General features: G+C 44.8%; 1 protein-coding gene across 7 annotated transcripts in view; it reads right to left on the minus strand.

The window, feature by feature from the left end:
* Positions 1 to 2,769: 2,769 nt before the first annotated feature.
* LOC111968244 (C-Jun-amino-terminal kinase-interacting protein 4) overlaps positions 2,770 to 15,041 on the minus strand; it is a 56,276-nt gene continuing 44,004 nt past the window's right edge. For 3 of the 7 annotated variants that reach the window (XM_023993791.2, XM_070444927.1, XM_070444932.1), the window contains 15 exons: positions 13,743 to 13,922; positions 13,422 to 13,554; positions 13,213 to 13,308; positions 11,409 to 11,576; positions 11,085 to 11,256; positions 10,747 to 10,962; positions 8,025 to 8,193; positions 7,815 to 7,943; positions 7,579 to 7,727; positions 7,299 to 7,447; positions 6,989 to 7,160; positions 6,650 to 6,763; positions 6,229 to 6,402; positions 6,020 to 6,157; positions 2,770 to 5,244 (listed from right to left, as the gene is read on the minus strand). In XM_023993791.2, the coding sequence (XP_023849559.1) occupies positions 5,132 to 5,244; positions 6,020 to 6,157; positions 6,229 to 6,402; positions 6,650 to 6,763; positions 6,989 to 7,160; positions 7,299 to 7,447; positions 7,579 to 7,727; positions 7,815 to 7,943; positions 8,025 to 8,193; positions 10,747 to 10,962; positions 11,085 to 11,256; positions 11,409 to 11,576; positions 13,213 to 13,308; positions 13,422 to 13,554; positions 13,743 to 13,922 (2,272 nt within the window). In that variant the 3' untranslated portion in view covers positions 2,770 to 5,131. Of the gene's footprint in view, positions 5,245 to 5,306; positions 5,899 to 6,019; positions 6,158 to 6,228; positions 6,516 to 6,649; positions 6,764 to 6,988; positions 7,161 to 7,298; positions 7,448 to 7,578; positions 7,728 to 7,814; positions 7,944 to 8,024; positions 8,194 to 10,746; positions 10,963 to 11,084; positions 11,257 to 11,408; positions 11,577 to 13,212; positions 13,309 to 13,421; positions 13,555 to 13,742; positions 13,925 to 15,041 lie in introns of those variants that run through there. The other 4 variants (XM_070444928.1, XM_070444929.1, XM_070444930.1 and 1 more) reach the window with 3 other exon arrangements.

Raw genomic sequence — 15,041 nt, forward strand, 5'->3', positions numbered from 1 at the left:
GTTACAGCCTTCTGCATAGTTACAGGGTCTGAAATTACACCTCCGGTAGCTCCTCCAACCTCGTGGCTATCTTCTCAGCTACTGTATCAGGGAAAACATCTATTTTTAGAGTTTTAAACTTATTTGCTCAAGGGCAGGGCAGCGTAAAAGACCTTGAAATAAGGACATGACAGCTGAAATTGGATACTGACTTCAGATGTTAGCATTATCTCAAACCACTGAGTCTGTGCAGCTTTGAGTGTCTTTAGGAGCCTCTTTCACAAATATCTGAGTGTATGGAAGAAAGGGTATTCTATTTCACAAACCCAGCAGAAGCAAATGGCAGGCAAACCAAACCTGAACTTCATCTGTCTATGGCATCCATTTTCAGGTCCAAATTTAGGAGTTGGTCAGCAACTGCTGATTCTCCACTACGGCAGAGGAAGGATGTTTTGGACAATGGATTCCATCACCCGACCTCTCCTTTCAAAATGTCCCGTGTATTCTATTCTGAAATGTTGGTGTTGTTGATTCTATTTTATTATTGTCTATTCTAAAAATCGGTTTTGTTCTCTGCCAGACTAGGTCTAAGTCTGAGTGTGTGCGTGTGTCTAGGCCGAGGGCGAGCAGCCTGCATTCTGAAGCTCATTCTCCCAGACACCGTCTCTAGCAGACCCTTTGATGTGCTGTGTCAGCGTGCACGCACGCACGCACGCACACACACACACACACACACACACACACACACACACAGTAGCAAATCCCCTTTGGTGACAGAGCCGGAGAAGGAACACTCAGACATCACAGAGGAGGAAGATAAACAGAGAGATGGAGAGAATAAGAAAGAGAGCGACTGCAGCTGTGTGTTTGGGTCCAGTGACACCTATGATCTGAAAGACCCGATGATGACTGTGACACTCAGACACAAACTGCACTCAGCAGAGGGACATAGCTAATGATGAATTGATATGGGTCCTATATGATAGGGTGAGAAACCAAGTCTTTCTCTTACTCCGACCAGTGTATTGTTTAATGAGAGGGTAATGTGGAGTATTTTCTGTGAGTATGATAATGACAATGAGTTATACCTTGTGGTAGAAATACACCATTCAACAGATTCAGCACTCACCTCATTGCACCCATCTGGCCCTGCAATGAAACATATGGGCAGACAACACAGACATGCATGCATGCACTGCAGCCAATGCAGGATTGTTTCAGGCACCTGAGATATTACCCTTTCCATAAAATAGAAAGAGTGATCCCCTCAGTGTTATTGGTTGGACCATAGACAGAGAGGCCTGGGCAGCGGGTGATGGTGTGTGCCGAGACATTCTAGTCATTTAGCAGACACGCTTATCCAGAGCGACTTACGGTAGTGAGTGCATTCATTTTCATACTGGTCCCCCGTGGGAATCGAACCCACAACCCTGGCGTTGCAAGCGTCATGGGGCCAAGGCCAAGCCAACCTCCCCTAGAGACACCAGCTGGCTCATTACATAACCGCTACACCCTGAGAGAGCAGGGAAGCAGGGAGAGGGAGGTGTGTATGTTCTACTGATATGGGTGGTGTAAATGTGTGGGCCAGGGGGGCAGCGCAGCAGGCCAGGCATGCGTGACCATTACTATCACTCCCTCCATGTGTCCTGTCCAAAGTCACCATCCATCCTCACACCCTAATACGCACTAACAGAAATGTTATGACATCCTTATTGTCTAGCGGCTAAGTGAAACAATTGTGGCTTTTGCGATAGAGGCACCAAATTTCACACATGGCTATAGTGCCATCGCAGATTTTGTACATTATTGGGATGGAATGGAACATTAAATCCATGAATAGAACAGTTAAAAGCCAATTAGAGCAAAGGGAGAGGTGTTTCTATTGGCTTCTAGTAATGTCCCCTTCCAGACGCCACCAGACTGTGGGGCAACACTGACACCTGGTGGCAAGGAAGAAAATTGAATGTGTTTTCTTCAGTGAAGGATTATCTCTTTTCAGGAGTTCAAATAGATTCTGTCCTATTTTGACCTTTATTTAAATAGGCAAGTCAGTTAAGAACAAATTCTTATTTTCAACGACAGCCTAGGAACAGGGGTAAAACGACAGATTTGTACCATGTCAGCTCGGAGATCCAACCTTTTGGTTACTAGTCCAACGCTCTAACCACTAGGCTACCTGCCACCCCTCTATTGCAGTAGGCTAGGCTACAGGTGAGATATTATGGTATGATGCTATATGTAAAAAGTCAATAGTTAAACACTGCATTGAAATCAAGGTGTTTCATTGATTACAGGCGCTCTGTCTGGCCTTGCAAGGTTATCATCTATCCAGTTAATGTAGACACACATACAGCAGAGAGATACTATTTCAGGGCAACATGAGACAGCGTTGTGCTAAATGTTGGTTTCTGCCTATCCAAAAGCAATCGATACTGTGGCAGAGCATTAGAGAGAAGAGAGAGCGAAATAGAGAGGGAGAGCGAGCGAGAACGAGAGAGGGTGTCTACCTTCACCAGGCAGCGCTCCACAGCCATAAAAGAAAACCAACCCTCTATCTCCCTGCAGAGTTAACCTCTGGTCAGTCATTCTCCAGGGTGCTGGCTACTGCTGAACATGGACAGCCATTGTGTTTGGTTTACACATATGTACGCTGAATGTTTGCTTATCTTTTAAGAGGTTGATTTTAAGTGCACCTCATGTATTGGAAAGAGCCATGTCTGGTAAAGTCAAGAGCACCTAGGAATGATTTCAATAAGTTGGAAAAAGCCAAATAACGAGAGGACACAAGAGTTTCCCCAAAAAAGTCAGTTTAATTGAATGCTAAAAGAACAAGGCTGAGACGCTGTATCAGTACATAGGTGATGCTTCACAGCAACACAAGTTTTTTATGGGGGGGGGGGGGGGGAGACACACGACTGTGACCTGTTCATCAACCTCCAGGTTAGAGAAAAAAGAAGCTGATCTTAGGCACTGATCTGTTTTACACATTTCACCTTAGCCGTAATGAAGGATTTTGTAAGGATAAGCTGTTGCTAGATCACTGCCCAATGACAACTCCTACCCAGAACACTCAACCTTCCCCTGTGGATGTAGTGCATAGCTCAGTAGTTTCTCTCTCTATTTCAACCACTCATGTATTGACCATTCCAATAACAATCCTTGTCAAAATAATATCTAATGTAAAAAACACCATTTCAAATTTGGCTACATAAGACCGAATCAAGTCGGTCGCTCACATATATGGTGATATTTCATATTGTACAAAGTTACATTCTGAACTGCAAATGCTCTTTCATAGAAATAAATACTGAAATGGCTAAACTGCAATATGAGGGATCTTCTCCTGGAGAGAAACACACACACACACACACACACACTTTCACCCCTCAGGACAGACACCAGCTAAATCTGTTGATGCACAGACCAGAGACACATGAAACCTTACCCCCTTTTTAGTGCACTTCTTTCAACTAGCCTGGCCAAAATAGTGTACTAGATGGGGAATCAATGTGTCATTTTAGATGCAACCAGAGTCTTAAAAGACAAAATGTACAAAAAGTTAATCAAAATAGGCTTAGAGTCTGAAAACTTCAGTATCATAGCAACCTATGGGGGGGAGCCACCTTGCCCTCTAGTGTACAAAAGGTAGGAGAAAGAAGTTGTTCCTAGACGCTGATCTAAGGTCAGTGTTGAGTTGTTCCCCTTAATGTTTCATGTTGGGATTTAGAGAAYATAAACTAATCCTAGATCTGTGCCTATGGGTAACATCTACTCTCAGCGTACAAAAGATTTCAGAAGCAGAGAAGCCGGCTATTATACACCAACATCTCTGCTCTCGGAGAGTGCTCTTAGTTTATTTGCAGAGATGACAGCTTAAAAATATATCTCTATTCTATACACCATGATCATTTTAACAAAGACGGTCTGGCAAAATGTTATTGTATTTACAGAGAGACGGGGCTGAACATGCTGCTACAAGGCCACACATTACACATTTTCTTTATTTGGTAACCGGCCATGTAACATTCTTTCACATAGGAATAAATAAATCTGTCACACTTAAAGTCCATAATGTAGTTTTCAATATATTTTTTCTCAACTTTCAAACATAAGGCAGCCGTTGATTTRCGTAAAGTGTCTGCAAGCTCTAGCTGGTGGGAGGGAGGGAAGGCGGGAGAGCAGCGGCCCAGAAACTAAAGACGGAAGCCCTGTTCCAACACTCTTGCAATGCAACACTGCCTTCCTTCCGTGAGGTAATAAATGATTAATCTATATGTATCCATCCTATTTAAATCCTGTCAATCATCACCCCTAGAAAGAAAAGGTGCATTTCGAAAGTATTGAAACAAGGCGATTCTCTGCCCCAGCAGCTACGGACATGATTGATCAGAGATCTATTAGGTTAGCCTAAACATAAGCCCAGTAATGGAGGACAACACTGATCCCAGGTCCAGAAAACTCTTACAATTGATTAAAAACTGTCTTTCATACAATCAAGAGCCATGTTCTCACAAAATAAAATCGATCACGCAAGAGTACGTCTGTGTCATTCAGGACACACAGGATTGGCTCACTTGCTGGATTGTCCTGTAATCCCTTCTTTCTTATTGGACGATGTGAGACATCATGGGGTTGATTTGGTTTTGCATTTCAAAACACATCATAACCAATAAACCATCATTATTCTCCTGTGAGCAGGTCTCTTATACAGTATTGTCTCCTCTCCGTCTATCTGAAAGAAAGCACAGAGGGGAGGCCAAAGACACACCCTGACCCTGCATTGATTCCACCAATCACCACACAGTATTTGGACAGAGGGGTTGGACCCTAATCATCCAATAGAAAATCAGGTGCAAAATATGATCTAAGAAAATTAAAATCAAAAAAAAAAAATTCACTAATAATCATTCTAGTAATAATAATAATAATAATAGTAGAAGCGCGACAGGCTTGTATCAGATTTAAAATACAATACAATCAGTAAAATAAAACATTTAATTAAAAAAATGTAAAACAAAACAAAGATACAAAACCAAAATTAGAAGAAAATAAATAAACAAAAATAAACATGCAAAAGAGTGAATCTGACTGGACAGCTTGTTCCTGCTTTAAATAGGCTCCTCATCGCCGTGGCATGGTCAGAGGTTAAAGTTCAGTCCTGGCTGTCCATGACCTGCCAGACGATCAGGTGACTCCTCTCAGCTTTGGCCAGGAACGGCTGCAGCTTCAGAGTGGGCTCGTCCAGTGGCTCTTCAGTCTCATCACCTACACACGCACAAAGACACGCGCACGCACACACACGCACAAAGACACGCACACACACNNNATTATTCTCCTGTGTGCAGGTGTCTCGTACAGTTTCATACAGTATTGTCTCCTCTGTCCAATCGGTCCTTTACTGAAAGGAAGCAAAGATGAGGACAGGGGTGTGGCCAAAGACACACCCTGAACCTACATTGATTCCAACCAATCACCACGCAGTATTTGGACAGAGGGGTTGGACACTAGGCATACAATATAAAACCAAGTGCGAAACATGACCTAAGAAAATTAAATAAAACAGAAATAATTTTGTTTTCAATAATAATAATAATAATAATAATAAAAGAGCAACAGGCTTGTATCAGATTTAAAATTCAATACAATCAATACAATTACAAATTAAATAAAAAATAACCGTAAAACAAAAAGAAACATGCAGAAGAGTGAATCTGATTGGCCAGCTTTGTTCCTGCTTCGAGCAGGCTCCTCCCATTCTTCATCTCTGTGGCAGGGTTAGAGATCAAGGGTTAAAAGTTCATGCCTGACTGCCCATGACCTGCCAGACGATCAGGTGACTCCTCTCAGCTTTGGCCAGGAACGGCTGCAGCTTCAGAGTGTGCTCATCCAGTGCCTCCTCAGTCTCCCCAGCCTCGTCACCTACACACAGACAAACATTAAGCCACTTCAATTTATACAAATCTGTATGTTTTCATGCCCTGCCATATACGGACAGTACTTGTCAATTGATTGTCTGATATGACGGTCCTAGCCAACTCACCCATCCTGAAGTCGATGTATCCCTCTCCTCCACTCATCACCAGAACAGACTTGCCCAACTGCTTTTGAGGGTTCTCCTCTGCCCCGTTGTCACCCCCCGCCTCCGCTGCTCCGCCTGCACCTGACGGGATCACCTGACCTGGGGGGACCTTCATCAGTTAAAAGGCAGGACGAGGAGTAGAAGAAGAGAGGGAAGAGAAGTYAAGTTACCTGGGACAGCGGTGAAGAACTTCACTGCGTCTCGGTGACCATGGAAACAGAGCTGAGCGTGCACCATGGAGCAGAAGGGTACGAAGGTTCCAGCCGTCACCTTGTCACTGTTCTCATCACCATACACACGGATCACTCCGCCAGGTTTACCTGGCCCTGCCATCACCTTATTGGCTAGAGAGAGAGATGAATCGTTAAATAGAGAGAGGGTGGATAGATGGAAGGATGGAGAGAGATTTTCATTAAATAGAGAATGGGAGGGGAAAGAGAAGGATGGAGAGAGAGATCTATCATTAAATAGAGATTGGGAGGGGAGAGAGAAGGATGGAGAGAGATGCATCATTAAATAGAGATTTGGGGAGAGAGTTGAGGGCATAGAGAGGGGGATGGAGAGTGGGAGAGATACATAACTTCCCCTTACTGTCAGTGAGAGGTATAGAGATGATGACTCCATTGCCAGTGCCGACCCAAAGACGGTTACAGGACACCGTGAGAGCTGTGATCCTGACAAAGGAGAAGCCCAGCTTCCCCGTACCTGAGGGAGACCAACATGACACATTAAGAAAAGAGGAATAATGGGTCTGTATTTCTTGTATGTCACTTGGGCTTGCTAATGCTGTGAACCCCTGTCCCATATCAGTCAAAACTAGCTAACAACGAGGACACAAACACCACAATCAAGTTGCGTTAGAAGCATAGAACGTAGAACACACAATAACTACATCAACTGCAACAGGTGTAAATGGCCTTGGTTCCTCACCCAGCATCTTGCTGACGTAGGGCTCTATGTCAACGTCCTGCAGGTGTTGGTGTGTGTGGGAATGGAACAGTCTCAGAGTAGAGTCCAGTCGGATGGACACCCAGATACCATCTCCTTCCCCTGCCAGCTGTCTCACCTGGCTCTCTTTYCGGGGGTGGGCATCAAATGACTTCTACAGTGGAGGAGAGGGGGAGGGATGGAAAAGGAGAGGAGGATTACAACTATAATCTGTGGACTGAGCCTGTGTGAGTCCGTGTGTGTGTGTGTGGGTTCTTGTGCGTGCGTGCATCCATGAACGGGTCAGACGTACCTCTATCTTCATGGCTTTGGGCTGGACCACGTAGATCTTGTTCCTGTAGCCACACCAGACCTTGTCGTGAACCACGGTCATACAGCGGACAGAGTGGTGGGGTCTGCCCAGGTCTAGTAGGTGGTAGTTAGTCAGGTCCCACTGACCATCTGGAGAGAGGGAGTGTAAGAGCGGTGTGTAAGCACCAATGTAGGAATCCTTTAATGGACACAGTCACATAAGAAACTAAGAAAACCAATTAAAAGTCACACAAACGTGTAAGAAAACATATCAGCCTTACCCACTCCTCTGTGGAAGATAGCCAGTGTTCCATCAGCCAGAGCCACCAACACTCTCCCCTTCACATGGACAATGCCCAGGACAGAGTCCTTCAGCTTTATAGAGTGGAGACACTTCCTCCACTGGGCCACTGACGAGTGCACGTACACACTGGAACACACACACATTTGACTGATGAGGTCAATATGAGATTGATAAACTGATCTGATTGATTGATTAAATCGATCGGCGTCTCACCATCCGTTCTGTGCCCCAAGCCACATGGTTGGTAAAACACTGCTCATCTTCTGGGCTTCTTCTCTCATCAGGTCCTGTTCCTCTGGGTTAGGGTTGGAGCTAACTCCATCCTTCACCAGATCAGACTCCCTGAGAACAGAAACAGGATGTTAGTGTATGTGTGTGTGTGTGTGTGTGTGTGTGGTGTGTGTGCATCCCTGTATCCCATACCTCTGTGTGTAGTTGGCTGGCGTCTCCCCAGGACTAGTGCTCTGTACTCCCAGAGGGTCAGTGAAGACATGTTCAGTGTAGACTCCCCTCTGACTTAAGTCATGCTCCGGGCCTGCAGGACCCGCACTGGCCTCTGTAGCTTCAGTAGCCTCCTCTGCAGCCTTGGCATCTACACAGAGAGGAGTGAAGGAGAAACTGTAGGTGTAAGATCAGAGAATTCAATAGATAATCACTTTTGACTTAGGGAAGGACAGGAGAAGCAAATATTATWGCTTTTTTGCCATAATCACTGATCTGGTCTATGAAACCACCCTTTTTGTTACACACTTAACCAGAACCATGCAAAATGCRCATTCACTAATAAATGACTAACTTCTGGTAGCAGGCGTTAACAATCTCTCAAGCACAGGCCCACCTGCTAGTGAGTAGCCAGCTAATCTTTATATTTAAAGTCTAGCTTTACATGGATCTAGTTGCTTGCTAACAAGGTAGAACAGTCGATCTGTTATGAATGCACCCTCCTGTCCGTCTCCAACTGTTTGAACAGTTCACTTTGTTTAGGATGTTGAAATCCAGTGGCCTACCTGGATAAGAAGATGCTTATTTCGCAGAATGAGAACGAGTTGCCAATTCCGTATTTAAATGCGTATTTTTATGCTCTTTGCACATTTATAAAACACAGGCTAGACAGCTAGCATACAGTCTGGATAATATGCTGCTAGCTGTACATGGTGCCGCGCACGACAGAAACTGAGCATTCATTTTCCACAATCACTTTAATGGATACTCCCATCTTAGTAGGGTCTGCTCTGTTCTACATTTTGGGAGTTGAGACATAAAAGGGCATCGTTGCAAAGGTTACGTTCTCCTCTATTACAGTAAAATAATGTCTCAATGTGTTTCGGTGTCATATGAGTTGACTGCTTGTTGTAAGAGGGAGATGATCTTTCCTCGTTGTGGTGGTGAGTGGCAGGGGGAGGGGCTTGGTGTCTGGAGCGAAGGATACGAGACCAAAAATACAAACACACAAACAAACAAAAGGATACATGTGTGTATGTATGTACAGTTGAAGTCAGAGGTTTACATACACCTTAGCCAAATATATTTAAACTCAGTTTCACAATTCCCGACATTTAATCCWAGTAAAKATTCCCTGTCTTAGGATCACCACTTTATTTAAAAAATTTGAAATGTCAGAATAATAACAGAGAGAATGATTTATTTCAGCTTTTATTTCTTTCCTCACATTGCCAGTGGGTCAGAAGTTTACATACACTCAATAAGTATTTGCTAGCATTGCCATTAAATTGTTTAACTTGGGTCAAACATTTTGGGTAGTCTTCCACAAGCTTCCCACAATAAGTTGGGTGAATTCTGGCCCATTGCTCCTGACAGAGCTGGTGTAACTGAGTCAGGTTTGTAGGCCTCCTTGCTCACACACGCTTTTTCAGTTCTGCCCACACATTTTCTATAGGACTGAGGTCAGGGCTTTGTGATGGCCACTCCAATACCTTGACTTTGTCCTTAAGCCATTTTGCCACAACTTTGGAAGAATGCTTGGGGTCATTGTCCATTTAAAAGACCCATTTGCTTCCAAGCTTTAACTTCCTGACTGATGTCTTGAGATGTTGCTTCAATATATCCACATACATTTTCCTACCTCATGATGCCATCTATTTTGTGAAGTGCACCAGTCCCTCCTGCAGCAAAGCACCCCCACAACATGATGCTGCCACCACCGTGCTTCACGGTTGAGATGGTGTTCTTCGGCTTGCAAGCATCCCCCTTTTTCCTCCAAACATAACGATGGTCATTATGGCCAAGCAGTTCTATTTGTGTTTCATCAGACCAGAGGACATTTCTCCAAAAAGTACGATCTTGTCCCCATGTGCAGTTGCAAAACGTAATCTGGCTTTTTAAAGGCGGTTTGGAGCAGTGGCTTCTTCCTTGCAGAGCGGCCTTTAAGGTTACGTCGATATAGGACTCGTTTTACTGTGGATATAGATACTTTTGTACCGTTTCCCCAGCATCTTCACAAGTCCTTTGCTGTTATTCTGGGATTGATTTGCACATTTCGCACCAAAGTACGCTCATCTCTAGGAGACAGAACGCGCTCTCCTTCCTGAGCGGTATGACGGCTGCGTGGTCCCATGTGTTTATACTTGTGTACTATTGTGTTGTACAGATGAACGTGGTACCTTCAGGCATTGGAAATTGCTCCAAGGATGAGCCAGACTTGTGGAGGTCTTGGCTGATCTCTTTTGATTTTCCCATGATGTCAAGCAAAGAGGCACTGAATTTGAAGGTAGGCCTTGAAATGCATCCACAGGTACACCTCCAATGACTCAAATGATGTCAATTAGCCTATCAGAAGCTTCTAAAGCCATGACATCATTTTCAGGAATTTTCCAAGCTGGTAACGGCACAGTCAACTTAGTGTATGTAAACTTCTGACCCACTGGAATTGCTGATACAGTGAATTATAAGTGAAATAATCTGTAATCTTGTTGGAAAAATTACTTGTGTCATGCACAAAGTAGATGTCCAAACCGACTTGCCAAAACTATAGTCTGTTAACAAGAAATTTGTGGAGTGGTTGAAAAACGAGTTTTAATGACTTCAACCTAAGTGTATGTAAACTTCCGACTTAGTTTACTTGTATGTAAACTTCCAACTGTATGCCTGCATGGGTGTACTAATCTTACCTGTGTACTAATCTTACCTGTGTCGGTGTCATTCTCTGCTCCTGCTGTCTGGGGGGTAGCCACTGCCCCCTCTGTAGAGCAGCCAACCACATTGATCCCTGCCAGCACTCCAGCTTCYCCCATTGAGCAACTACTGGTTGTGCTGGCTTGCAAAGTCCCGCCCTCAGCACCCGACCCCGACTCCGCGTCATGGGGCACCTCCTCCCCTGCCGGATAGTCTGTCTCTCTGGCACCTGACACACACACATGTCATATATAAACATGTATAAACAAACATGGTATGATTAGCTGCAATCAAAACAAAAACATTTTGCCTTGTCTTCAGTTTACATCACACAAACGAACACACGCAGACCTGGCACACTGGCGATGCAGAGAACATGGGAGTTGCAGACAAAGAAATTCTCCAGGACGTTCCCAGGCTGGTTGGCATCGATGACGATGACCTTAGTGGTGGCCTGAGTACTGGTACAGATCCACACCAGAGAGGACAGCTCCTCCTGGTGGAGCAGCTCCTTCTCCTGCTCCTACACACACACAACGGAAAAGGATGTATGAGTGTGTGTGTGTCTTTACTGTACYTACACACGTGTCTTATGAGCCCGTCTGTCTGTCTATTGTATGAGTGCAAGCATGTGTGTGCTGTATGACCATGTGACTGTGTGTGATGTATATGTACCTTTAGGTCCTGGTCCAGTTTGTCCAGACTGCTCTGTGATCCTGTCTTCCTGAGAGGGCTCTCAGGACCAGTGCTGGTCAGGTCATTGTAGAACACACTGGCACCTACTATAGACCCGCCGTCACGAGTCTTACCCCCCGACAGGTTCACACCCGCAGCACACCACAACTACAGGAGATAAATACACACAGTTACCAATACGCAACATATACAGTGCATTCAGAAAGTAGTCAGACCCCTTGACCTTTTCCACATTTTGTTACGTTACAACCTTATTCTAAAATTGATTAAATATGTTTTTTTCCTCAATCTACACACAATACCCTATAATGACAAAGCAAAAACAGGTTTAGAAATTTTGGCTAATTTATAAAAAATTAAATAAATGAAATATCAAAATGTACATATGTATTCAGACCCTCTACTCAGTACTTTGTTGAAGCACCTTTGGCAGAAATTACAGCCTTGAACCTTCTTGGGTATTTTTCTCATTCTTGGGTTTCTCCCATTATTTTCTGCAGATCCTGTCAAGCTCTGTCAGGTTACATGGGGAACATCGCTGCACGGCTATTTTCAGGTCTCTCCAGAGATGTTTGATCTGGTTCAAGTCTGGGCTCTGGCTGGGACACAAGGACATTCAGAGACTTGTCCCGAAGCCACTCCTGCGTTGTCTTGGCTGTGTGCTTAGGGTCGTTGTCCTTTTGGAAGGTGAACCTTTGCCCCAGTCTGAGGTGCTGAGCACTCTGGAGCAGGTTTTCATCAAGGATCTCTCTGTACTTTGCGCCATTCATCTTTCCCTCGATCCTGACTAGTCTTCCAGTCCCTGCCGCTGAAAAACATCCCCACAGCATGATGCTGCCACCCCCATACTTCACTGCAGGGATGGTGCCAGGTTTCCTCCAGACGTGAGGCTTGCCATTCAGGCAAAGGAGTTAAAGCTTGGTTTCATCAGACCAGAGAATCTTGTTTCTCATGGTCTGAGAGTCCTTTAGGTGCCTTTCGGCAAACTCCAAGTGGGCTGTCATGTGCATTTTACTGAGGAGTGGCTTCTGTCTGGCCACTCTACCATAAAGGCCTGATTGGTGGAGTGCTGCAGAATTGTTGTTCTTCTGGAAGGTCTCCCATCTTCACAGAGGAACTCTGGAGCTCTGTCAGAGTGACCATCGGGTTCTTGGTCACCTCCCTGACCAAGGCCCTTCTCCCACCGTTTGCTCAGTTTGGCCGGGCGGCCAGCTCTAGGAAGAGTCTTGGTGATTCCTAACTTCTTCCATTTAAGAATGATGTAGGCCACTGTGTTCTTGGGGACCTTCAAAGCTGCAGAAATGTTTGGGTACCCTTCCCCAGATCTGTGCCTCAACACAATCCTGTCTCGGAGCTCTACGGACAATTCCTTCAACCTCATGGCTTGGTTTTTGCTCCGACATGCACTGTCAACTGTGGGACCTTATATAGACAGGTGTGTGCCTTTCCAAATCATGTCCAATCAATTGAATTTACCACAGGTGGACTCTAATGAAGTTGTAGAAACATCTCAAGGATGATCAATGGAAACAGGATGCACCTGAGCTCAATTTTGAGTCTCATAGCAAAGGTTCTGAATACTTATGTAAATAAGGTATCTGTTTTATATACGTCAAGGGGTCTGAATACTTTCCGAATGTACTGCATGGAGAGAAATACAAGGTAAGGAAAGGTACACACACACACACACACACACACACACACACACACACACACACACACACACACACACACCTGTCTCTTATACACATCTAGATGTGTATAAGAGACAGGGTATACACACCTTCATGGTAGCATCATTCTCATCCAGTGGTCGGAGGTAGACCGGTACAGGTAGATTCTTCATCTTGTTCTCTGACGTCTGACCACCATTGGCCACCTGTAATATAACACAGTGGTCAGCATACCTGGAGTCACTGAACCTAACTTAACACGCAGCCCTCGTCTAGAAAAAGTCTAGTATAAAGTAATGCACTAAGACACTTGTCCTACCTTGAATTTCTGCGGCAGGCTCCACCCGTAGGCCTGTACCCTGCCGTCGTCCTCCTTCTGAACGTGGGCTTTCACCTGTCTGTACTGGGCTCTCTTCTGCTCCCTGCGAGACACCATGTTGCCTGACTCAGACCTGAATTGGGGGAGAAAAAAACCATCTAATCTATTTTGGACATACTGTCCAGTGTAGATGGGTAAATGAATTGAAGAATGGATGGTGGCATGGAGGTGGGGCCAAAGGACGATTGAATCCTTGATGTGTGAAAGACTGGTTGGATCATGAGTGAAATGGACAGATGGGTAGACGTCTCCAACACTCACTCCTCATTGAGGAAGTCGAAAGCCTTGCTCTTGTCGCTGGGTAGCTGTTGCAGAGCTGCGCTCCTCTTCTTCACAGAGGGCTGGACCTGGGAGGAGGGGGCGTTGTACTTCACATTCACTGGCGCAGCCTCCGCAGGCTTCTTAGCCGCTCCTCCACTCGAACTGAACAACCGACTGAAACTGGAGGACGGAGGGAGGGATGGAGGGAGAAGGAAGGAGGGAGAAGGATGGAGGGAGAAGGAAGGAGGAGGTGGAAAGAAAGAACACACAGACACATATAGAGGGGCAGACAAAGCAGCAGCAGCAGGGTTTAAGGGATAAATAATCTAATTAAAGGTTTGATTACCCCCCCGCCCCCCCAAATCACACCTTCAGTACCCATTTCAGTTCCAAAATCACGGCAAAAATCAGAACCATACAGAGCTTGGCAAACTTTCAAAAAGGTCAGAACAATGTTTGTTGTTCCAGTGCCATGATGCAAAGAGACCTTTCTCAATCAGATTGGTTAGATCACACTACACCGACCAAAAGCAGCGAGCGAGTCTCCACTCTGTGATTTTACAGGGGATGGGAGAGCAGGGAATGCATTGGTTAGTACTGTAACACGAACCAGGCAGTTAGTAATTCAACACAGAACACAACACAGTTACAAACTATTGCTGCTTATTCCGGCTCTAGAGACGATGCTTGTTTAGTAACAGAGTGAGATGAAAAGACTAGGTCCATAAATATCAGGATTCTTTCAGTTGAAGATCAAATAGCTACAGACCATCAGGTCAAAACGTATAGATGACTGTATGACCCTCTCCATATAGCAGAAAGTAGCCTCAAGACTAAACTCAGTGTATCAGTTTAGAAATCTGTCCAACCACAGATGACATTCTGATTACAGTATCTGACTCTAGAATACAACTATCCTTTCCACTAGTTATACCCTCTTTCTCCACGCCCATCACCCATCCCAACCACTCCCAACACACCTCCTGCATACAGATAGGACAACAACAACATCAGGCAGGATACAACAGAGAGAGGGACCAAAGGAGCAGAGGGTAACAGGAGACAGAGGATTTCTTCATAAATAAACATGCATTCAATACACACAACCCCTCTCCAACAGCTTAATGCTTTAACCCCTGCCCCAAATAAAAATTCAGCATTAGTCAGATGCATTACACACCATAACCATTCCTGCTGAAACCCAACAGGGGAGCCTAGATCAGGAAATGGCAATTTATAAGACATTTCAGTAAAATAGATGTAATATGTGTACTAAGCTGAAGCACACTGATACGCGTG

Source organism: Salvelinus sp. IW2-2015, linkage group LG8 (genome assembly GCF_002910315.2).
Source record: "Salvelinus sp. IW2-2015 linkage group LG8, ASM291031v2, whole genome shotgun sequence".
NCBI lineage: Eukaryota > Metazoa > Chordata > Actinopteri > Salmoniformes > Salmonidae > Salvelinus > Salvelinus sp. IW2-2015.